Source organism: Oncorhynchus mykiss, chromosome 8 (genome assembly GCF_013265735.2).
Source record: "Oncorhynchus mykiss isolate Arlee chromosome 8, USDA_OmykA_1.1, whole genome shotgun sequence".
NCBI classification, from domain to species: domain Eukaryota; kingdom Metazoa; phylum Chordata; class Actinopteri; order Salmoniformes; family Salmonidae; genus Oncorhynchus; species Oncorhynchus mykiss.
Window position 1 is genome coordinate 38927650 of NC_048572.1, and position 26355 is coordinate 38954004.

At 41.5% G+C, this 26355-nt stretch overlaps 1 protein-coding gene across 2 annotated transcripts in view; it reads left to right on the plus strand.

Annotated features, from left to right (window-relative positions):
* The first annotated feature begins 1806 nt into the window (after positions 1 to 1806).
* Positions 1807 to 26355, plus strand: part of adgb (androglobin) — a 117774-nt gene continuing 93225 nt past the window's right edge. Inside the window, exons 1-7 of one of the 2 annotated variants that reach the window (XM_036985453.1) lie at positions 1807 to 2015; positions 3752 to 3911; positions 7426 to 7518; positions 8488 to 8559; positions 8753 to 8935; positions 14521 to 14660; positions 20771 to 20857. In XM_036985453.1, coding sequence (XP_036841348.1) covers positions 1936 to 2015; positions 3752 to 3911; positions 7426 to 7518; positions 8488 to 8559; positions 8753 to 8935; positions 14521 to 14660; positions 20771 to 20857 — 815 coding nt within the window. In that variant the 5' untranslated portion in view covers positions 1807 to 1935. Of the gene's footprint in view, positions 2016 to 3344; positions 3545 to 3751; positions 3912 to 7425; positions 7519 to 8487; positions 8560 to 8752; positions 8936 to 14520; positions 14661 to 20770; positions 20858 to 26355 lie in introns of those variants that run through there. The other variant, XM_036985454.1, reaches the window with a different exon arrangement.

Here is a 26355-nt window from a genome sequence, read left to right on the forward strand (position 1 = left end):
GCAGCACTCCACCAATTAATACTTTATGGTAGGGTGGCCAGATGGAAGACACTCGACAGCCCGCTTGGAATTTGCCAAAAGGCACCTAAAGGACTCTCAGACCATGTGAAACAAGATTCTCTGGTCTGATGAAACCAAGATTGAACTATTTGGCCTGAATGCCAAGCGTCATGTTTGGAGGAAACCTGGCACCATCCCTACGGGGAAGCATGGTGGCGGCAGCATGTGGGCATGTTTTTCAGTGAATGGGACTGGGGGACTAGTCAGGATCAAGGGAATGATAAGCGGAGCAAAGTACAGAGAGATCCTTAATGAAAACATGGTCCAGAGCGCTCAGGACCTCAGACTGGGGGCGAAGGTTCCTCTCCGAATAGGACAATGACCCTAAGCCCACAGCCAACATAACGCAGGAGTGGCTTTGGGATAAGTCTCTGAATGTCCTGGAGTGGCCCAGCCAAAGCCCAGACATGAACCCGTTCGTACATCTCTGGAGAGACCTGAAAATAGCTGTGCAGCAACGCTCCCCATCCAACCTGACAGAGCTTGAGAGGGTCTGCAGAGAAAAATGTGAAAAACTCCCCAAATACAGAAGTCCCGAGTGTGTAGCGGCATACCAAAGAAGACTCAAGGCTGTAATCGCAGCCAAAGGTGCGTCAACAAAGTACTGAGTAAAGGGTCTGAATACTTATGTAAATGTGATATTTGTTTTTTATTTTATTTTTAATACATTTGCAAAAATGTCTAAAAACCTGTATTTGCTTTGTCATTATGGGGTATTGTGTGCAGGTTGATGAGGGGGAAAAACAATGTAATACATTTTAGAATAAGGTTGTAACCTAACAAAATGTGGAAAAAGTCAAGGGGTCTGAATACTTTCAGAATGCACTGTATGTGGGCAGAGTAAGCAGATGAATGAAAGTAGTGCATTTAAGCTTTTTCACTGTGGTATTTCCTGGGACATACTTCCCAGCCTAATGTATACAAATTTACTTGTTATTCACTTAATGAAAAGTCATTTGGCTACATTCCCTGCTGTTGGGATATTTTGAATGCATAGATGTTGTAGGATGTATTTGAGTAGCAAAGTTACATTTTATTTATGAAATAGCAACAGTCAAATTAATCTCATTAATCACAATACCCAGATATAGACCTAGCTAGGAAACAGTCCTTCTCGTTTGAACAGTGCAATTAATTTAGTCAGCATAAGCCAAACGTAAATGGAGAATAAGATGAGGCCTACACACAAGTGGAATACATAAAATTGATCCAAATCCAGAATTGAAGGAAAAACAAATTCATATGATTATTCCAATGTATCCTGAACCTTGTTTATTGTGGTTTTCTCCTCAGTGTATGCATTTGTTTATTTTATTTAACTAGGCAAGTCAGTTAAGAACAAATTCGTATTTATAATGACGAACTAGGAACAGTGGGTTGACTGCCTTATTCAGCGGCAGAAGGACAGAAGGACCTTGTCAGCTCGACGAGGATCGATCTCGCAACTTTTCGGTAACTGGCCCCAACGCTCTAACCACTCGGCTACCTGCCTGCCGGGTAAGTAAAGTTCCATGGTAAAGAGAAGAGAATAAAAAATAAAAAATTACATTGTGTAATAATGAAGATGTTAATGAGGACAGATGCAGTTCATTTGACGGGTGCAGTGCAATGATTTAAATATACAGTGGTATATATACGTCATTGGTGCAGTGAGAGCAGTAGGTTGTATCTTTGATAACCCGACTAGTTTAGGGGCCTGGGAGGCTCCCATGATGTCCTGCGGCTGGGGCTTTGTCGCTTAGCAACATTATCAAACTTTCTCCAGCTGAGCTTCCAGCAAAAACAAACGTGGTCTTCCAAGCCATGTAGCTAGCTAACACTGTCACTTATTTCAGCTAATAGTTAAGGTGAGCCAACGTCCACGACAGAGCCGGAATGTCAAAAGCTCCACCAAAGAAAAAGGAGTTGTCCTCCAGCCGAGTCACTTCATCACAAGGACAGACACCAAATAAAGAGTAAGATTGGTTTGATGGTCAAGCTGGTTTGATGGTCAAGCTTGCTCTAGTATCTATGCCCTACTGTTCGTTATTTATCATGTCAAGCAACACTTAAATACTCTGATTTCAAATTATATTTGCTATGTTGTTACATGTTATGTGTTGTTATCACTGTCATACGTAGCTTATTCAAGCTAATTGCAAAGTACACAGCAACGTTAGCTAGCTAATGTGTGAACTTGTTGGTAAGGTATGACAGGTGTCAATCAATCATAATACCCCCCATTATTTTTGCTGGGGCTTTCTATAGTATATTTAAGCTGTAAGGCCTGAGGGGGTGTGTTATATGGTCATTATACCACGGCTAAGGGCTGTTCTTCTGCACTACGCAACACGGAGTGCCTGGCAATAGCCCTTAGCCGTGGTAAATTGGCCATATATCACCAACCCCCGATGTGCCTTATTGCTATTATTAACTGGTTACCAACGTAATTAGAGCAGTAAAAATACTTGATTTGTCATAACCTGATTATATACGGTCTGATATATCATGGCTGTCAGCCAAACAGCATTCAGGGCTCGACCACCCAGTTTATAATTTAGCAATAAGGCCCGGGAGGTGTTAGAATATGGCCAATACACCACGGCTAAGGGCTGTTCTTGGGCACTATGCTATATAACGTCTTTTAATGGGCTACTTCAAACCATATTTTCTTCAGATTGAAATACTGTCAAAAATACTGTCAGACTGATTTGTAATAGACTGTCATAGCGCCAATTAAAAAATATATATATGTTAGGGTCGTGCAAAGAAATTGATATCAAAATGGGTTCGCAGGCAGACCTCAGGTCACCTCTTAAGGAAATGACTTCGACAACAGCATTTTCGGCAGTTAAATGCAACAACAAAACAGTTTTTATTAAAATGCAATCTATTAATGTGTTTTTTTTAGCACTATCATTTATTTGCAAGCCTAATAGCTTTATCTTTAGTTTAGGGTTGACTCCGCTCGTTGGCCCTTAGCCAAGTTCAAAGCATACGATTTCATCAACTGGTATTTACCACCTTCCCACTTGGTTTTGAACAAAGTATTATGTCGTCTGACAGGGGCTAGGTAGCCGACTGCGTTACGTGATTTGTCACGTCTGTCTACTATGCTTGAGCCCCACGAAATTTGAACCTCAGCCAGAAAAAAAGTAGCTAAGGTCTCCTAATTTTAAACACTTCAGGATTTAAACGCCCATTTTCACCATCCTACTCGCTAGCTAGTTATATAAGCCCTGCTTCTTGTTATTGTGGGCGTTTCTGTAGCTAGCCTACACGCGGGCATTAATTATCTATAGCTTCAGGGCTCTTGTTCTGCTCTCGCTTTACGAAAGCGCACAACCACTGTGTTTCACGAACAAGCTGTACACGGGGCAACTTGCCAGGGTTCCAGCTTTGACATTTTTTGGCCCGCGGCTCTCCCAATCCAAGTTACTGACAGTATGAGGAAGGGAGTCAGTGCATGATTGTGTCGATAGCATCACCCAACGAAAATGTATCGGTAGTAATAATAATGTATAGCCTAAACAGTGCTGTGACTAGAGGTCTATGCCCTGCTGCTACAAATCACTTTAGCGACGAGAGGAGTTACTTGAACAGGATTGATACATTTGGACATCAATTTAATTTCATATTGGGTTTATGGATACCACAGCACCTGTTTATTGGTGTCAAACCTGAATCATGCTTGTTTGTGGTTACACCCTAGAGCATCGTCCCTGGTGGCTAGTGCCTCAGAGGGCCCAGGAGAGCTGAGGAGATGCCGCTACCCCATCTGGCCGGAGTGGAGTGAGGCAGAGGTCAACACAGAGAAATGGGATGGGGCCAAGGGCGCTAAGGATGGAAAGATGGGGAAGAGTCCATTTTTGGTGAGTATTGATGGATTGGGCCTAGTGAAATTCCTACAGGATCAAGGCTATCCATCTATGGATTGATTTCATAGATACTGTAGCCTGCAGTGCCTCATGTTTCTTTGGCAGGTTAGCATTTTTTTTGTCATGAATCTTGTTCTGGAGGCAGCTCTGCAGAATGTGTACAAGCTGGTACAGCCTCAGTCATAAAATCAGATTTAAAACTTTAACTGTTAACCACGCTGCTTACCCTAATGCCTAACCCTAACCTTAAATTAAGACCAACAAGCTCATTTTTGTTTGAGTTTTTACAATATAGCCAATGTTGACTTTGCAGCTGGCCTATCTAAGAAAAATCGCTCCAGGACAAGACTCATGATAATAAACATCAACCTGAGTTTCTTTGGCTCTTTTTCTTTTTGGGGGTAACTGCATATAAATTGTAGCTTTCATCAATGTACATTTCTGAATTTCCAATACCCCATATTTATTTTTTGTAAATATAATACACATACATACACATTCAGAAAGTTTAGAGACCCCTTGACTTTTTCCACATTGTTACATTACATCCGTATTCTAAAATGTATTAAGTTGTTTTTTCCCCTCATCAATCTACATACAATACCCCATAATGACATAGCAAAAACAGGTTTTTAGAAATGTTTGCAAATGTATTAAAAGTAAACAGAAATATCACATTCATGCAAGTATTTAGACCCTTTAATCAGTACTTTGTTGAAGCACCTTTGGCAGCGATTTACAGCCTTGAGTCTTCTTGGGTATGACGCTAAAAGCTTGGCACATTTGGGGAGTTTCTCACATTCTTCTCTGCAGATCCTCTCAAGGTATGTCAGGTTGGATGGAGAGCGTTGCTGCACAGCTATTTTCAGGTCTCTCCAGAGATGTTCGATCGGGTTCCTGTGTGGGCCCTGGATGTGCAACTCAAGGAAATTCAGAGACTTGTCCCGAAGCCACTCCTGCGTTGTCTTGGCTGTGTGCTTAGTGTCATTGTCCTGTTGGTAGGTGAACCTTCGCCCCAGTCTGAGGTAGTGAGTCCTCTGGAGAAGGTTTTCATCAAGGATCTCTGTACTTTGCTCCATTCATCTTTGCCTCGATAATGACTAGTATCCCAGTCCCTGCCGCTGAAAAACATCCTCACAGCATGATGCTGCCACCACCATGCTTCACCGTAGGGGTGGTGGCAGGTTTCCTCCAGACGTGACACTTGACATTGAGGCCAAATAGGTCAATCTTGGTTTCATCAGACCAGAGAATGTTGTCTCCCATTAACAAAATGTGGAAAAATTCAAGGGGTCTGAATACTTTCCGAAGGCACTGTATATACAGTACCATTCAAAAGTTTAGACACACCTACTCATTCAAGGGTTTTTCTATATTTTTACTTTTTTCTACATTGTAGAATAATATTGAAGACATTAAGACTATGAAGTAACACATATGGAATCATAGGCTGTGCAAAGCTATCATCAGGGAAAAGGGTGGCTATTTGAAGAATCTCAAATACACAATATATTTTGATTTGTTTAACACTTTTTTTTCGGTTACTACATGATTCCATATGTGTTATTTAATAGTTTTGATGTCTTCACTGTTATTCTAAAAATGTAGACAATAGTAAAATAAAGAAAAACCCTTGAATGAGTAGGTGTTCTTAAACTTTTGACCGGTAGTGTACAGTTGAAGTTGGAAGTTTACATACACTTAGGTTGGAGTCATTAAAACTAATTTTTCAACCACTCAACAAATTTCTTGTTAACAAACTATAGTTTTGGCAAGTCGGATAGGACATCTACTTTGTGCATGAAACAAGTAATTTTTCCAACAATTGTTTACAGACAGATTATTTCACTTATAATTCACTGTATCACAATTCCAGTGGGTTCCAGTTTACATACACTAAGTTGACTGTGCCTTTACATAGCTTGGAAAATTCCAGAAAATGATGTCATGGCTTCAGAAACATCTGATAGGCTAATTGACATAATTTGAGTTAGTTGGAGGTGTACTTGTGGATGTATTTCAAGGCCTACCTTAAAACTCAGTGCCTCTTTGCTTGACATCATGGGAAAATCAAAAGAAATCAGCCAAGACCTCAGGAAAAAAATTGTAGACCTCCACCAGTCTGGTTCATCCTTGGGAGCAATTTCTAAACGTCTGAAGGTACCATGTTCATCTGTGCAAACAATAGTACACAAGTATGAACATCATGGGACCACTCAGCCGTCATACTGCTCAGGAAGGAAACACGTTCTGTCTCCTAGAGATTAATGTACTTTGGTGCGAAAAGTGCAAATCAACCCCAGAACAACAGCAACGGAACTTGTGACGATGCTGGAGGAAACAGGTACAAAAATATCTATATCCATAGTAAAACGAGTCCTATAGCGACATAACCTGACAGGCCGCTCAGCAAGAAGCAACTGCTCCAAAACCACCATAAAAAAGCCAGACTACGGTTTGCAACTGCACATGGGGACAAAGATCGTAGTTTTTGGAGAAATGTCCTCTGGTCTGATGAAACAAAAATAGAACTCTTTGGCCATAATGACCATCGTTATGTTTGGAGGAAAAATGGGGATGCTTGCAAGCCAAAGAACACTATCCCAACCGTGAAGCAGGGGGGTGGCAGCATCATGTTGTGGGGTTGCTTTGCTGCAGGAGAGACTGGTGCACTTCACAAAATAGATGGCATCATGAGGAGGTACAATTATGTGGAGATATTGAAGCAACATCTCAAGACATCAGTTAAAGCTTTGTCGCAAATGGGTCTTCCAAATGGACAATAACCCCAAGCATACTTCCAAATGTATGGCAAAATGGCTTAAGGACAACAAAGTCAAGGTATTGAAGTGGCCATCACAAATCCCTGACCTCAATCCAATAGAAGATTTGTGGGGAGAACTGAAAAGGGGTGTGTGAGTAAGGAGGCCTACAAACCTGACTCAGTTACACCAACTCTGTCAGGAGGAATCTGCCAAAATTCACCAAACTTATTGTGGGAAGCTTGTGGAAGGCAACCCGTAATGTTGACCCAAGTTAAACAATTTAAAAGCAATGCTACCAAATACTATTTGAGTGTATGTAATTTTCTGACCCACTGGAAATGTGATGAAATAAATCAAATCTGAAATAAATCATTCGCTCTACTATTATTCTGACATTTCACATTCTTAAAATAAAGTGGTTATCCTAACTGACCTAAAACAGGGAATTTTTACTTGGATTAAATGTCAGGAATTGTGAAAAACAGAGTTTTTAATTGTATTTGGCTATGGTGTATTTAAACTTCCGACTTCAACTCTACATAACATTCTATTAGTTGCAAGAATTTTGTATAGTAATGTTTTGAATCCGACGTTTAGCGTATCAGTTAATAAACAATGTGCCATGGTATCGGTACATCGCAAATCTCTTCCCAACTATTTCGTAGTCTATAGGCACAGTTGTCAGTTTTTTGGTCCTTCAATGAAACTGGTATACTTTTTTATTTATCACTCTTTGTCCACAGCCATTCTTTGAGGATCCAGAGGGAAAGGTCGAGCTGCCTCTGTTGCTGAAAGTGCACTCATGGAAGCGCCCTTCAGAGCACATACTCACCAAGGTAAGGGTACTTCTTCAGGACATGGTCTTGGATGGTGTGTCACACAGCCTTCAGTATATCCTTTTCATCATACAGACTTCCGCCTTAAAGTCGACACTGCAAAGAGACTGCACAAGAACAGAATGTTCCACTATACTAAGCTACATGTACAGTGTATGACACATTTCAGCCGAGTGCCATATATAGCCAGACCACTCAGGGCCATCTTATCAGGTAGTGTGCCGAAATGTATGGCTGTTAACAAAAAGTAACTCTGTTTGTCTGTGCAACACTGAGTAATTAAGCTTGCTGTTTCTTCCACTCAACAATGTGAAGAACGTTTCATTAATTCTGTATAAAAGGAAACGCACAGGAATACCCAATTAAGCACAGCTGTTCTGTTTCTTCCTTCCACTCTCCACCATCCTATTCTAGAACCCCCTAATTGACGGAAATAGTTGAGGTGTGGGTTGTTATGTACGGTTTCCATGACAATGGAAGGGCTCTCCATGGATGGAGTGAGAGAGAAGAAAAAAATATAATCTCCCTTGAAGGCTCTCTCTTCACGATCGGTGGTCTTTTAATTCGTATTTGATTAGTGGTCTGTTGGAGTCTCTTATCTTAACTCCCTAATCCAATATTCATTGCAAGCATGTCCTCTTGGGGAATCCTGGATAAACTATGGTGGAGTCTTTTTGCAAAGCATATTTGAAAAGTAAAATGATTGAGTTTCATGAATATTTCAATTTTACGTGGGTAACCTGTTTTTCAGAGGGTAATCTAGTAAACTTCCCAACGCCGCTTTACAAAATGTGTCTGTGTAATGTTTAATTTTGCAGTTCAGTAACTTTCAGAACATTGTTGACTGCACAGAGCTCAGGCATCCATCACTTTAGAAGTGGGAAAAGGGGATGTTTGATGCATCATAGAAATGCACTGTTTCCATTGTTTTGTTCCCAAGTTCAAAACATCTCATGCATTTTATACTAGCCTCCGGTAATAGTGGAGAACGAATCATCATTTGACCTGACCGCAGCCAATGAACATCTGCTCTGCAGTGAGGTATGCGCTCTCCACACACTTTACTTTACTTACCTTTTCATAAAGGCTTATCATACTGTTGTCATCTAACAGTGATTTCTGATGGACAGTAATGGAGGGACCCTAGATCATGTGATTGATTTGGTTAATTTAAAGTCACTTAGTCATTGATCAATTGATTGTTTTGTTTTTTCCATCATGTCCCTCTTCCCAGCTCTTCAGGTGGATAGTGAGTGAAATCTACATAGTGTGGAAGATCTATAATGGGACGTCAGTAGAGCAGGGGTCTGACGTCTGGAAGCCTTGGGAACACATCTACTCCCTGTGTAAGGTGGTCAAGGGCCACATGCCTCTCTATAACGTCTATGGGAAGTACGTGGTCAAACTCTACTGGATGGTGAGTGATAGGGGTATTCAAAACAGATTATAGGCATAGTTTCTCCAACCCAGTTTAACCCTGCAGTACCCCTGGACTCAGTCTTCATTGAGGGCACTTTTTAGTCCAGGAATATAGGCTTAATCTGGGTCCGTTAATCTGGGACTGTGAAACTGCTCCTGTGAACCTGCTCCGTCCTATAGGGTATCGTGTTATTAGCATGGAATGTTTTCCACTTTGCGAGATACAGTAAATTAGACTATATTTGTAGCTTCCAAATGTTTTCATTCACCTTCATGTTCTTACCATGTTAAATCATGTCTGAACGTCTCTCATACCCTGAGGTTGCTAAGACACAAACATTGTCAGCTCATTTCCACCGGTGCACCTAGGAGATAAAGACAATCCATAATTCATTTCAGAGGGCTGCACAGAGAATGGAGGACGCAGAAGCAGTCCAGCCACATCCACTCAGGCACGAATCAATCAGTCTCGCTGCTTTGTTAATATGAGGAGGCTTTGCAAATCGTCCAATGAATTGATAAGGTTTAACAGGAGTCATCTGCCTCAGGATATCACTGTGGGACACCTTTATGACAGCAAGGCGGTGGCACTCAGTCATGCTATGGGTCTTCCTGTATGGTGGGGTAATTCCAAAGCAATGTCAGTCGTCGGTATGAGGTATGATGATACATAGATTGCAGTGGAGGCTGGTGGGAGGAGCTATAGGAGGATGGGCTCATTGTAGTGGCTGGAATGGAATAACGGAACAGAGTCAAAGATGTGGTTTCCATATGTTTGATGTGTTTGATACCGTTGAATTGATTCCATTCCAGCCATTACAATTAGACCATCCTCCTATACAGTGCCTTGCGAAAGTATTCGGCCCCCTTGAACTTTGCGACCTTTTGCCACATTTCAGGCTTCAAACATAAAGATATAAAACTGTATTTTTTTGTGAAGAATCAACAACAAGTGGGACACAATCATGAAGTGGAACGACATTTATTGGATATTTCAAACTTTTTTAACAAATCAACAACTGAAAAATTGGGCGTGCAAAATTATTCAGCCCCCTTAAGTTAATACTTTGTAGCGCCACCTTTTGCTGTGATTACAGCTGTAAGTCGCTTGGGGTATGTCTCTATCAGTTTTGCACATCGAGAGACTGAATTTTTTTCCCATTCCTCCTTGCAAAACAGCTCGAGCTCAGTGAGGTTGGATGGAGAGCATTTGTGAACAGCAGTTTTCAGTTCTTTCCACAGATTCTCGATTGGATTCAGGTCTGGACTTTGACTTGGCCATTCTAACACCTGGATATGTTTATTTTTGAACCATTCCATTGTAGATTTTGCTTTATGTTTTGGATCATTGTCTTGTTGGAAGACAAATCTCCGTCCCAGTCTCAGGTCTTTTGCAGACTCCATCAGGTTTTCTTCCAGAATGGTCCTGTATTTGGCTCCATCCATCTTCCCATCAATTTGAACCATCTTCCCTGTCCCCGCTGAAGAAAAGCAGGCCCAAACCATGATGCTGCCACCACCATGTTTGACAGTGGGGATGGTGTGTTCAGCTGTGTTGCTTTTACGCCAAACATAACGTTTTGCATTGCCGCCAAAAAGTTCAATTTTGGTTTCATCTGACCAGAGCACCTTCTTCCACATGTTTGGTGTGTCTCCCAGGTGGCTTGTGGCAAACTTTAAACGACACTTTTTATGGATATCTTTACGAAATGGCTTTCTTCTTGCCACTCTTCCATAAAGGCCAGATTTGTGCAATATACGACTGATTGTTGTCCTATGGACAGAGTCTCCCACCTCAGCTGTAGATCTCTGCAGTTCATCCAGAGTGATCATGGGCCTCTTGGCTGCATCTCTGATCAGTCTTCTCCTTGTATGAGCTGAAAGTTTAGAGGGACGGCCAGGTCTTTTGCTAGATTTGCAGTGGTCTGATACTCCTTCCATTTCAATATTATCGCTTGCACAGTGCTCCTTGGGATGTTTAAAGCTTTGGAAATCTTTTTGTATCCAAATCCGGCTTTAAACTTCTTCACAACAGTATCTCGGACCTGCCTGGTGTGTTCCTTGTTCTTCATGATGCTCTCTGCGCTTTTAACGGACCTCTGAGACTATCACAGTGCAGGTGCATTTATACGGAGACTTGATTACACACAGGTGGATTGTATTTATCATCATTAGTCATTTAGGTAAACATTGGATCATTCAGAGATCCTCACTGAACTTCTGGACAGAGTTTGCTGCACTGAAAGTAAAGGGGCTGAATAATTTTGCACGCCCAATTTTTCCGTTTTTGATTTGTTAAAAAAGTTTGAAATATCCAATAAATGTCGTTCCACTTCATGATTGTGTCCCACTTGTTGTTGATTCTTCACAAAATGATACAGTTGTATATCTTTATGTTTGAAGCCTGAAATGTGGCAAAAGTTTGCAAAGTTCAAGGGGGCCGAATACTTTCGCAAGGCTCTGTAGCTCCTCCCACTAGCCTCCACTGATACAGTGCCCGCAGAAAGTATTCAAACTCCTTGACTTTTTCCACATTTTGTTGTGTTACAGCTTGAATTTGAAAGGGATTAAATCGCGATTTTTTTGGGGTCATTCGCCTACGCACAATACCCCATAATGTCAAAGTATATATTTTTTTTAAATATTTGTTTTACAAATTAATTAAAAATGAAAAGCTGAAATGTCTTGAGTCAATAATACATTTTTTATGGCAAGCATAAATAAGTTCAGGACTAACAATGTTCACAACAGGTCCCATAATAAGTTGCATGGACTCACTCTGTGTGCAATAATGACTACCTCATCTCTCATCTCATCTGTACCCCACATATACAGTGCAATGATCTGTAAGGCCCCTCAGAAGAGCAGTGAATTTCAAACACAGATTCAACCACGGAGACCAGGGAGGTTTTCCAATGCCTTGCAAATTTGGGCACCTATTGGTAGATGGGTAAAAAAAAAAAAGCAGACATTGAATATTCCTTTGAGTGTGGGGAAGTTATTAATTACACTTTGGATGGTGTATCAATACACCCAGTCACTACAAAGTTGCAGGCCTCCTCCCTAACTCAGTTACCGGAGAGGAACGAAACCGGTTAGGGATTTCACATTGAGGCCAATGGTGACTTTAAAACAGTTTGAGTTTAATGGCTGTTATAGGAGAGAACTGAGGATGGATCAACAACATTTTGTACCTAGTCCACAATACTAACCTAAATGACAGTGAAAAGAAGGAAGCCTGTACAGAATAAAAGGCACTAAAGCAGGGGTGGACAACTCTAGTCCTCGAGGGCCTGATTGGCTTCACACTTTTTCTACATCCATAGCAAACACAGCTGATTAATCAAATTGCATTCTAAACTGCAGATCATGATTAGGTGATTATTGGAGTCAGGTGTGTTAGCTGGGGCTGGGGGAAAACTATTTCACCAATCAGGCCCTCGAGGACTGGAATTGCCCACCCCTGCACTAAAGTAATATTACAAAAATTGTGGCAAAGCAATTCACTTTTGTTCCGACTACAAAGTGTTAGGACAAATGTGTAATCAAACACATTACTGAGTACCACTTTCCATATTTTTCAAGCACAGTGCAGTGGTGGTTGCATCATGTTATGGTTATGCTTGTAGTCATTGATGGCTGGGGAGTTTTTCAGTATAAAAAAGAAACAGATCGGAGCTACTGTAAGCACAGGCAAAACCCTAGAGAAAAATTGGGTTCAGTGTGCTTTCCACCAGACACCTGGGAAATTAATTCACCTTTTAGCAGGGCAATAACCTAAAACACAAATCTAAACTGGAGTTGCTTACCAAGAAGACGGTGAATTTTCCTGAGTGGTCAAGTTACAGTTTTGACTTAAAACTTCTTGAAAAACTATTGCAATACCTGAAAATGGGTGTCTAGCAATGATCAATAACCAATTTGACAGAGCTTGAAGAATTTAGAAAATAATAATCCGCAAATGTTGTACAATCCAGGTGTGCAAAGCTCTTGACACTTACTCAGAAATGTTCCTCTACAAAGTAATAACTCAGGGGTGTGTGAACTTATGTAAATGAGATTTTTCTGTACTTCATTTTCAATACATTTGCAAAATGTTCTAAAAATATGTTTTCACTGTCTCGTTATGGGGTATTGTGTGTAGAATGTATCCATTTTGAATTCACAACAAAATGTGGAATAAGTCAAGGGATATGAATACTTTCTGAAGGCACTGTAAGTCTACCACACTTTGTTTTCTCTGTGTTTGCTCTGTGATGATGCTCACAGTTATGAGACTGTATTTGCAAATAGTCTTCAGGAGTATTTCTTCAACTTGTATTCTGTTTGTCTACAGTTCTCGGCTGGTGAAGATAGGCATATTCCATTTGTTTAAATCAAAAGAGATGTTTTGGAACATAAGCGTATCAATCACAACAATAACAAAGAGATTGTGAGGTATAGAAGCATAGGAGGACGAGATAATGTAACAGTTAAACTCACTGGGCAGGCTGACAAGATTGGAGTTAGCAGCTCCCGTGCCAAAACTAGCATGCTAACAGATGGATAAGGAGACATAATATGCCATACCCTCTCTTTCGTTCTCTATTCCCGTCTCTTTCTCGCTCTCTCGTCCCCTCTCACTCTTTTCCCCTCTCTCTCCTTGTTTATCTCTCTTTTTCCACCCTTTCTCCCGCCCTTTCTTTCACATACTCCTCTGCCCTCTCTCCCTCTCTCTTAATGAAGTTAGCTCCTTCACACCCTGTCCAGTCTCATCTGCAGAAAGGTTGAGCAGCTCCTGAGGGCGATGATTAGGATGGGGGGGGACAGTGAGACAGAGAGAGAGAGCGGCACAGCTGTGATCAGTCAGTCAGATTACACCGTGCGTCTAAAGACTGAAGCTGCCTGTCACTGTATAACACTGTGACTCCCACAGACAGCCAGTGGACATGGAGAACACTGAGGGGCTGCCTGTCTGCCACTGGGTTGAAGAGAGCATATGGATTCCTAGAAGGCGAGAGGCAGGGTAAATGGAATGGTGGGAGTAGGAATGTCCATCTTCAATCGCTAAATAGGTTAGCTATATGAATGAAAAATTACATGGGGTTCCTAGGAAGATTTTCACTTGGCATTTGTGCTGAGTGAGTCCCAGCTCACCGCTTTTTCATCTCTTCCCATCTGTATTTAATAACTGTGGTAATGCTCTCTGGTGTGTGTGAATCATACTCAAGGGTGCTACTATCAAATACAGTACCTAAATGACAAATGGACAATAGATGCCTACACAGCGCTAGTACAGACCAGTCATTCTTGTTTTAAACAGCAAATCGATTGAAGTCAACACTCCCATATTCTGCCGTTGTCTCAACATTGACTGCCTGGTCAGTGGAAATGAGATTATATCCAGCCTATTAATCAAATCTAAAGAATAAAGAACGATACACGGAAAGTATTGTTACTGTAATGGGCTGGTAAATGAAACTCACTGTGCTCTGTCAATTTCCAATTTCTGTCGCTCTCTCTTCCTTGCCTTCTTTCTCCCCTCCTCCTCTCGCTCTATTGTTCCCTCATCTGTTCACTTTTTTTTTCTTCCCCTTCTGTCAGGGTTGCTGGAGGAAGATCATGGTGGACGATGCGTTGCCGTTTGATGAGGACAACAACCTGCTGCTTCCTGCCACCACCAACCAATCAGAGCTGTGGCCCATGCTGCTGGCCAAGGCCGTCATTAAACTGGCCAACACAGAGTGAGTTCAACCATAGTTAAATCCTACTGAAACCTCTCAACCACCCTAGAGGGGACACAAACCAACAATCAACTTCAATACTGGGGGGGGGGCACAAACCAATGACTGTATATATGAATTGACAAAGCCATCGATCAAGTGACACCACCCATATGATAAAATACTATAGTATACTCTGGTATAAATACTATAGTATTCACTTGTGTTTTTGCAGACTTTACTGTTGTATTGGCTGTAGTTTTGGCGGACCAAATTCTGCAGAAACACTGCAGTGAATACTGTAGCATTTACTTTAGTAAACTGTAGAATATTGTAGTATTTACAGTTAAAGTTGCACTATGCAGAAATTGCTCCACCATTTCAGTTTATGTGATGAGAATCATTGTACCATCTAAACCGCTGTGAAATATATTTTCCATAACCAAAAATATTGTTGCAGAGGCCTGAAGCTGGTGTACAAAACCGAAAGTAAAAGACACAAAAACAAAACTTAAGAATGGGAAGCATATAAATAGTGGACATAGAAAAGATCTACTGCTTCTTAGACTTGCTTTCAAGAATAACAATATATCTATACTTCTATGTGAATTGGGTCTCACAAAAAGTCACATATTGCCACTAGCTATAATATGAATACTGTTGTAAAACAAACTGTAGTCCATATTATTGTAACTAATGTAGTGTTTTTGCGAATTGGAGTATTTATTGTAGTGTTTTTGTGGATTGTAATATACTGCAGTATTTACTGTTGTGTTTTTTTCAGATATTTCTGATATCACTGTAGTATTTACTATAGTGCATTTATTGTATTATCTTTGACATAGAAGTAGAAGCTTTCTTGTTGTGGAAACCACCTACTGGAGAAATGGGCAAATGAAATACTGTTGTATTTACCATAGTTAAAAAAGTGTTGTTTTTTTGCTGAAATTACTGTAGTGTTTACAACAGTGTTTTTTCGTGGATTATACTGTACTATTACTATTCTACAGTATACTACAAAATGCTATAGTAAGTACTACATGTGATCGAAGGATACTAGTGTAGTATAGTATTCTACAGTATACTACAGTTTACTACAGAATTCTATAGTAAGTACTGTAGTATTCTATAGTAAACTGTAGTATTTATTTCATTCCTATGTGAAGACTCAATACCGCATTGAAGTCGGTTAAGACGGCGTCTCATGGAGACATAACATGCGCAGTTTGAGCTACTCCAGGAAGCGACGTTGCAGGCTCTGTGTTGCCCTCTCTCATTGAGTATCTCTAGATGAAGGCCAAACTGGGTACCGCAGGCTGCTATCAGCAACTAAATTATCCTTAACTTCTTCCGTGTGCAATTTTTAAATATTTTTTATCAATCAGTTCAAGGACATACATCTGGTGTATTAGAAGCAATTATTGGCACCATGATTGTCCCCCCCAAAAAAAATATGTACACAAAGATTGACCACAAAGATTACAATTTTTCCATCTTGAAACAATGTCTGCAGTACCAAAGTCGGCATTGAGGTGGTAGCCGTTCTCCCCTGGCACACACCCTATTATCAGTCCATAGTACTACCACGGTGCTTAGAAAGCACAACTCACATTCATTTTTTTCCATTTTTTTCATTTTTTTCCTTCTCTTTTAATTATTGGATAGGACAGAAGTAGAGTGGGAAGATGGAGAGTGTACTGAATTTCCAGTAGTCCGGAATCGAACCCATGCTGCAGCTGCTGCTAAATCGTTGCAGACAAAATAGTCATAATAAATAACATTTGGGGGCCTCCCTGATGGCGCAGTGGGTAAGGGCGCTGTACTGCAGCGCCAGCTGTGCCACCAGAGACTCTGGGTTTGTGCCCAGGCTCTCTCGTAACCGGCCGCGACCGGGAGGTCCGTGGGCTGACGCACAGTTGGCCTAGCGTCGTCCGGTTTAGGGAGGGTTTGGCCGGTAGGGATATCCTTGTCTCATCGCGCACCAGTGACTCACGTGGCGGGCCGGGCGCCGTGCTCGCTAACCAAGGTTACCAGGTGCACGGTGTTTCCTCTGACACATTGGTGCGGCTGGTTTCCGGGTTGGATTCGTGCTGTGGGTTGGATGCAAGCAGTACGGCTTGGTTGGGTTGTGTATCGGAGGACGCATGACTTTCAACCTTCGTCTCTCCCGAGCCCGTACGGGAGTTGTAGCGATGAGACAAGATAGTAGCTACTAAAGAATTGGATACCACGAAATTGGGGAGAAAAAGGGGTAAAATTAAAAAATAAAAATAAAATTATAATTATTTTTATTTATTTCTATATATATTTATGCGATTGGCAATTAAGCACTTTTTCTAGTTACAGAGTCAAATGAACTCATGGATACCATTTTTATGTCTATGTGCAGTTTAAAGAAAGTTTCTAACTAGTGTTGGCGCAATTACGAACTAGCATTAGCACAATGATTAAAGTCTACACATTCCCATTGACTTCCAGTCATTGTGCTAATGCTAGTTAGCAGTGTCTCGCAAAACTACCTTCAACTTCCTTCAAACTGCACACAGAGACATAAATAATGGTACCCATTAGTTAATCTGACTGAGTAAGTAGAAAAATGGCTTAATTATCAAAATCTTGCACTAAACCATTTAAGATCAATGACAAGTTTTAACATGCAGAACCAGTGAAAAGTTTGGACACACCTACTCATTCAAGGGTTTTTCTTTATTTTTACTATTTTGTACATCGTAGAATAATAGTGAAGACATCAAAACTATGAAATAACACATGGAATCATGTAAACTCGCAAAAAAATAAACGTCCTCTCACTGTCAACTGTGTTTACTTTCAGCAAACTTGACGTGTAAATATTTGTATGAACATAACAATATTCAACAACTGAGACATAAACTGAACAAGTTCCACAGACATGTGACTAACAGAACTGGATAATGTGTCCCTGAACAAAGCGGGGGTTAAAATCAAAAGTAACAGTCAGTATCTGGAGTGGCCACCAGCTGCATTAAATGCTGCATGACGGACCCTCCACCTCCAAAGCGTTCCACCAGAGTACAGGCCTCGGTGGAACGCTGATTCCTTCGATAATAAACGTGAATCCGACCATCACCCCTGGTGAGACAAAACCGCGACTCGTCAGTGAAGAGCACTTTTTGCCAGTCCTGTCTGGTCCAGCGACGGTGGGTTTGTGCCCATAGGCGACATTGTTGCCGGTGATGTCTGGTGAGGACCTTCCTTACATCAAGTCTACAAGCCCTCAGTCCAGCCTTTCTCAGCCTATTGCGGACAGTCTGAGCACTGATTGAGGGATTGTGCATTCCTGGTGTAACTCGGCAGTTGTTGTTGCCATCCTGTACCTGTCAACCAGCTGTGATGTTCGGATGTACCGATCCTGTGCAGGTGCAATTTATTACCCTGGCAACATCTGCATGCCTCCTTGCAGAATGCCTAAGGCACATTCATGCAGATGAGCAGGGACCCTGGGCATCTTTCTTTTGGTGTTTTTCAGTCAGTAGAAGGCCTCTTTAGTGTCCTACGTTTTCATAACTGTGACCTTAATTGCCTACCGTCTGTAAGCTGTTAGTGTCTTAACGACCGTTCCACAGGTGCATGTTCATTATTTGTTTATGATTCATTGAAGAAGCATGGGAAATGGTGTTTAAACCCTTTACAATGAAGATTTGTGAAGTTATTTGGATTTTTACAAATTATCTTTGGAAGACAGGGTCCTGAAAAGGGGACGTTTCTTTTTTTGCTGAGTTAAGTAACCAAAAAAGTGTTAAACAAATCAAAATATATTTAAATGTTTTTTTTTTTTAACTAGACAGTTAGTTTAACTAGACAAGTCAGTTAAGAACAAATTCTTATTTTCGATGATGGCCTAGGAACAGTGGGTTAACTGCGTTGTTCAGGGGGAAAACAACAGATTTGACCTTGTCAGCTCGGGGATTCGATCTTGCAACCTTTCGGTTACAAGTCCAACGCTCTCACCACTAGGCACCACAGCTTTGCTCACTCTACAGAAGATAACCCTATTTGGTAAAAGACCAAGTCCATATTATGGCAAGAAGAGCTTAAATAAGCAAAGAGAAATGACAGTCCATCATTAGACATGAAGGTCAGTCAATGCGGAACATTTCAAGAAGTTTGAACGTTTCTTCAAGTGCAGTCGCAAAAACCATCAAGCGCTATGATGAAACTGAGGACCGCCACAGGAAAGGAAGACCCAAAGTTACCTCTGCTGCAGAGGATATGTTTATTAGAGTTACCAGAGTTCAAGTAACAGACACATCTCAACGTCAACTATTCAGAGACTGCGTGAATCAGGCCTTCATGGTCGAATTGCTGCAAAGAAACCACTACTAAAGGATAACAATAATAAGAAGAGACTTGCTTGAGCAAAGAAACACGAGCAATAGACATTAGACCGGTGGAAATCTGTCCTTTGGTCTGATGAGTCCAACTGCCTAGGATCTCTGCATGTGTGAAGCTTTGAGGAGAAGGTGTGATGGTGTTAGGGTGCTTTACATTCCTCAGGAAGCTGATTGAGAGAATGCCAAGAGTGTGCAAAGCTGTCATCAAGGCAAAGGGTGGCCATTTGAAGATTCTCAAATATAAAATATATTTAGATTTTTTTAACACTTTTTTTGGTTACTACATGATACCATATGTGTTATTTCATAGTTTTGATGTCTTCACTATTATTCTACATAATACAAATAAATAAAAACCCTTGAATGAGTAGGTGTGTTCAAACTTTTGACTGGTACTGTTTATTTGTGGAAAAACCGAATGAGCAGTGGCGGAAAATGAGAGCCACGAGCACACAACCAACACTTGCCCCTCACCTCCCTACAAGGCAGGTGGTCTCATCTGTTGCAGTATTTTTCTGATGGTGTCAACATAATGACATTTTCATGCATTTTGGAGTAGATTGTCCTATTAAAAAGTCACCGGAAGTGACCTTCATACAGTCGTTCTAACCCCAACAAATATTACCTTTGCCACCGCTTCTGAAGAAACATGCTTGGGGAAACACTGGCACCAGGGGAGGTGGCTTAGACCGCTAGATCACCTTAGGCCATTCATTTCAGCCCCAGTACACCTCCCCATATGTTTACAGAGGACTTTATTACTGTACATGATGGGGAAGGTAAGTAAACAAAGCACTACAGCAACACACACAAACACACACACACACACACACTGCTGGGCTATTTTGTTGGCATTGTAGAAACAGACACAGTGGGTCAATTCCCCGGTCTGTCACTCTACAATTTGGTGGCTTGTGCGTGCATGTAATTGTCGGATTTACTGTATGTTGTAGTTTTATGGTTGTCAAAGGTTGGGACATAAATGTTTCATCTCATCCAGGAAATCAGGTTTCTCTCTGCTTGTGAATCTTTTATAACCCCCAGTGAAAGTTCAAAGAAGATAAAGCTCTGAAAACTTTTTACCATGTGTCTGTCGTAAAAAGCATAGTCTTAATCTTGAATCTTCCATATCCATTTTTGTTGGTGTGCTTTTTATAGAAATCACAGTGGAGCATAGTATGGAGCTCAGTAGCAATTTTAGGATGGTTTATAGTTTTTCAGTGTCAGATAGTGAGTAAGGCCACACAGTAAACATTGATCAACTTTCATTTTGCTATTCATTACTGTCTACTGAACAGGTTGGGCACAGTGTCCCATGAGGTGCAATTAGACACACAAACATCTGTTTCAGTTCAAAAACACTAGCAGGACACCTGTACACCCACACACACACACACCCCAACAATCAGACACACACACACACACACACACACACACACACACACACACACACACACAGATCATATAATGGAATTCCCAGGGTTTCTCTGAAATCAACTTCTGTGTTTGTGTATTTCATAAACAATCAAGCATGAAATTACTTTTCCTCTGTAAGCCTGAGAAGCCACTGTCTGTCTCTGACTATCCCATCCAATTGCTGCTAGGTCAAATCTCCCTGCTGTGATACTGTGAATATGTGTGTGTGTGTGTGTGTGTTAGCCGGAACTATAGTAGTCAATTTAGCAGTGGTTTCCTAATGTGTGTTTTGTACATTGTGGTGTAATGTGTGTGTACAGTATATGTGTGTTTGTGTTGCAGTGTGGTGTCGGGACAGAGGAAGGAGCTGGGAGAGTTCACTGTCATCCATGCTCTGACCGGATGGATCCCTGAACTCATCCCTCTACAGTAGGGTCATCATCCACTTATCTCTTCTCTTCTCATCTATTCTTCCTGTTCTCTTTCTGTTCATTGAAGTAGGGTTATCCTCATCTTGTAGCTTTAGTTTTTCACATCCACACTTTATTAGACCATTGATTTATACAATAGAATAATCTCTGATGTTGTTAAAAACCAAGCAGTCCATTTTGACCTATAATGCCTGGTACCTGCAGCCTAAAGTGGATACAGTGAGGGACTGCAGTGCAGGGTCTTACCTCCTCTTGATTAAACTGTGTACGGGGAAGCAGGAGAGTGTTGTTCTCACCACCTCAGCAGGTTAGCTGTTGTTAGTGGACCCCTATCAGCCAACACAGTCAGGGTGCTGAGGCACACACAGACATACAGACACCCACCAGGCTAGTGTTAGTGTGACTGTTCTACAGGGGTCGAGGGGCTGTGGGAGGTCCCATTGTAATTTTCTCCATATTAAACCTGGATTGGGCTGGGAACACACACACACACCAGTGGTGGCCGGTACCATTTAAGATGAAGGAGGACACATTTTGTTTTTTCAATTACAGCATATTGGATGACTGTTATTCATATTAAATTCCCCCAGCTCAATGTAACATTGATAGGTTTAGGCTACTACATGATACTCTAATTTCCCCTATACCCATAATGAGGTTGTTACAACCTAGCCTACAAATTACAGTTTATAATGTAGGTGCACAGGTCAAGAGACAAATTGGAGTAATCAAGGTGACAGACTGCGACACATTCAATACCGCCTTGCACACTCTTGCCTGCATCTAGCTGATCTTGGGTGTAATCATTAGTCTAAACAGTTCCAAAATGTTGTGTTTTGTGACTTTAACGAGTTTCTCTTGGACAAATTCAGGTAGGTCCATCCCTGTTTCATTCCGTTTGCTTCAGTTTAAAAAAAGATGATCAAGAATTTCAAGAAGAGCGGTTCAATTGTTGTTGTGAAGAAGGCTTCAGGGCGCCTAAGAAAGTCCAGCAAGCGCCAGGACCATCTCCTAAAGTTGATTCAGATGCGAGATCGGGGCACCACCAGTACTGAGCTTACTCAGGAATGGCAGCAGGCAGGTGTGAGTGCATCTGCACGCACAGTGAGGCGAGGACTTTTGGAGGATGGCCTGGTGTCAAGAAGGGCAGCAAAAAAGCCACTTCTCTCCAGGAAAAACATCAGGGACAGACTGATATTCTGCAAAAGGTACAGGGATTGGACTGCTGAGGACTGTTGTAAAGTCATTTTCTCTGATGAATCCCCTTTCCGATTGTTTGGGGAATCCAGAAAAAGCTTGTCCGGAGAAGACAAGGTGAGCGCTACCATCAGTCCTGTGTCATGCCGACAGTAAATCATCCTGAGACCATTCATGTGTGGGGTTGCTTCTCAGCCAAGGGAGTGGGCTCACTCACAATTTTTCCTAAAAACACAGCAATGAATAAAAAATGGTACCAACACATCCTCCGAGAGCAACTTCTCCCAACCATCCAGGAACAGTTTGGTGATGAACAATGCCTTTTCCAGCATGATGGAGCACCTTGCCATAAGGCAAAAGTGATGACTAAGTGGCTTGGGGAACAAAACATCGATATTTTGGGTCCATGGCCAGGAATCTCCCCAGACCTTAATCCCATTGAGAACTTGTGGTCAATCCTCAAGAGGTGGGTGGACAAACAAAACCCCACAAATTCTGACAAACTCCAAGCATGGATTATGCAAGAATGGGCTGCCATCAGTCAGGATGTGGCCCAGAAGTTAATTGACAGCATGCCAGGGCGGATTGCAGAGGTCTTGAAAAAGGGTCAACACTGCAAATATTGACTCTTTGCATCAACTTCATGTAATTGTCAATAAGACTTTGACACTTGTGAAATGCTTGTAATCATACTTCAGTATTCCATAGTAACAGCTGACAAAAATATCTAAAGACACTGAAACAGCAAACTTTGTGAAAATGAATATGTGTGTCATTCTCAAAACTTTTGGCCACGACTGAACAGCTAGCAGTTACACCAGCAACAGTTACACCAGCTAGCAGTTACACGGTGACCACACATTAATGAATCCGAAAGCTTATCTTGACATGGAAGAGATGCAGTGTTGGATAGCCTCAGCATGCTAGTTATCATAAATAGCATTCCTCCCTGTTTGAGTCAGGTTGCTGAGTAGGCTAAATTACCTGCATTAGCTAAGTAATTGAAAGGTAAACTGAGAAGAAAAATTTAATGAAATATAGCCTGCACTCTCTCTGCTGCTTCTCCATAATTTTTGAAGAAATTAATTTGTTCAAAACTGTTCAACTATTGTGTCTCTCTCTTTGAGTCATCTTCTCAGCACACTTTATTCACTGCAGTGGTAGCTAGTTATAGCTTATGTTTTCAGTGCTTGATTCATTCTCTGATACTTTGATTTGATGAACAAAATGTTAGTTCATACTGCAAGAGCTCTGATAATTTGGAGGATGTCCTCTGGTGGTTGACATAATTATTGTTTATGTCAGTGGAAGGAGGTGAGAACCATCAGCCTCCTAGGTTTTGTATTGAATTAAAACAATTTTTATTTATGAAGCCCTTTTTACATCAGCAGATGTCACAGAGTGCTATACAGAAACCCAGCATAAAACCCTAAACAGCAAGAAATGAAGATGAAGAAGCACGTTAGCTAGGAAAAACTCCTTAGAAAGGCAGGAACCTAAGAAGAACACTGTGGCCTCGTCCGACAATACCCCGGGACAGTGCCAACCAGGCAGGATATAACCCCACCCACTTTGCCAAAGCACAGCCCCCATACCACTAGAGGGATATTAACATACCACCAACTTACTACCCTGAGACAAGGCTGAGTGTAGCCCACTAAGGTCTCCTCCACTGCATGAGGGGGCGCAAAACCGGACAGGAAGATCATGTCAGTGACTCAACCCACTCAAGTGACAGCATGGAAGAGCAGTAGTAAGCCAGTGACTCAGCCCGTGCAATAGAATCAGAGACAGATAATCTCAGTGGAGAGAGGGGAGCCCATCAGACATCATCGGCGGTTCATCCCTTCCAGTGCATTACCGTTCACCTTGGCATCCCAGGTTCAGACCACACTCAATCATATTACCTACTGAAGAGATAAGTCTTCAGTAAAGACTTAAAAGTTGAGACCGAGTCTGCATCACTCACATGGATAGGAAGACCATTCCATAAAAATGTAGCTCTATAGGAGAAACCACTGCTTCCAGCTGTTTGCTTAGAATTTCTAATGACGACAAGTAGGCCAGTGTCTTGTGACTGTAGCTTATGTGTAGGTATGGACTGCAGGACCAAATTGTAGAGATAGGTAGGAGCAAGCCCATGTAATTATTTGTAGGTTAGCAGTAAAACCTTGAAATCAGCCCTAGCCTTAAAACCTATTGAAACTAAGGGGGACTATTTTTAATTTTGGAAAAATAACGTTCCCAAAGTAAACCGCCAATTTCTCCGGACCAGATGCTAGAATATGCTTATAATTGACAGTTTAGGATAGAAAACTCTATAAAGTTTCCAAAACTGTAAAAAATATTGTCTGTGAGTATAACAGAACTGATATTGCAGGCGAAATCCTGAGAAAAATCCAATCGGGAAGTGACTCTTATTTTGAAACCCCTGTCTTTCTATGCATCCCTATTGCCCATTGAAAGGGATATAAACCGGATTCCTTTTTCTGTGGCTTCCCTAAGGTGTCTACAGCCTTTAGACGTAGTTTCAGGCCTTTATTTTGAAGAATGAGCGTAAACGACTGCATTGCGTCAGTGGCTAGCTGAGGGCTCTGAGTGATTCTTGCGTAAAAGACAGGGGTAGTCATTTTTCCTCTCGCTCCTACTGAAAAGCCAATTGTCCCGGTTGATATATTATCTAATAGATATTTGAAAAACACCCTGAGGATTGATTATAAAAAACATTTGCCATGTTTCTGTTGATATTATGGACATTATTTGGATTTTTTTTCGCCGTTGTCGTGACTGATTTCTCAACACAACGTGACCAACAAAAGGAGGTATTTTGAGTATAAAAATAACCTTTATGGAACAAAAGGAACATTTGCTGTCTAACTGGGAGTCTCGTCAGTGAAAACATCCGAAGATCATCAAAGGTAAACGGTTAATTTGATTGCTTTTCTGATTTTTGTGACCAAGCTTCCTGCTGCTTGCTGGACATAATGCTATGCTAGGCTAGCGATAAACTTACACAAACGCTTGTCTTGCTTTGGCTGTAAAGCATAAAATCTGAGATGACAGGGTGATTAACAAAAGGCTAAGCTGTGTTTCACTATATTTCACTTGTGATTTCATGAATATAAATATTTTCTAGTAATATTTTTTGACCGTTGCGGCTATGCAAGATCGGACAATATAGCGCTGGCGGGATTTTCCATGCACAGGCAGAACAGAGATGCTACCTCTGGTAAGAAGAGTGGTGGGGATGTGTGTCTTTTTGTCAATAACAGCTGGTGCGCAATGTCTAATATAAAAGTAGTCTCGAGGTATTGCTCGCTTGAGGTGTAGAGTACCTTATGATAAGCTGTAGACCACATTATCTACAAAGAGATTTCTCATCTGTATTATTCGTAGCCGTCTATTTACCACCACAAAGCAAAGCTGGCACTAAGACTGCTCTCAACCAACTCTATAAGGCCTTAAGCAAAGATGCCCACCCAGAAGCGGCGCTCCTGGTGGCCGGAGACTTTAATGCAGGCAAACTTGTATCAATTTTACCATATTTTTATGTCACGTGCAACCTTAGGGAAAAAAAATCCTACACCACCTTTACTCCACACACAGAGATGCATACAAAGCTCTCCCCCGCCCTCCATTTGTCAAATCTGACTAGATCTGTCCTCCTGATTCCTGCTTACAAGCAAAAACTAAAGCAGGAAGTACCAGTGACTCGCTCAATACAGAAGTGGTCCGATGACGCGGATGCGACACTAAAGGACTGTTTTGCTTGCACAGACTGGAATATGTTCCGAGATTCATCCAATGACATTGAGGAATGCACCACCTCAGTCATCGGCTTCATCAATAAGTGCAATGATGACGTCGTCCCCACAGTGACTGTACGTACGTATCCCAACCAGAAGCCATGGATTACAGGCAACATCCACATCGAGCTAAAGGCTAGAGCTGCCGCTTTCAAGGAGCGGGAGACTAATCCGGATGCTTATAAGAAATCCCGCTATGCCCTCAGACGAACCATCAAACAAGCAAAGAGTCAATACAGGATTAAGATTGAATCCTACTACACTGGCTCTGATGCTCATAGGATGTGGCAAGGCTCTAAAACTATTTCGAACTACAAAGGGAAACCCAGACACGAGCTGCCCAGTGAAGCGAGCCTACCAGACGAGCTAAATGCCATTTATGCTCACTTCGAGGCAAGCAACACTGAAGCATGCACGAGACAACCAACTGTTCTGGATGACTGTGTGGTAACGCTCTCGGTAGCTGATGTGAAAAGACCTTTAAACAGGTCAA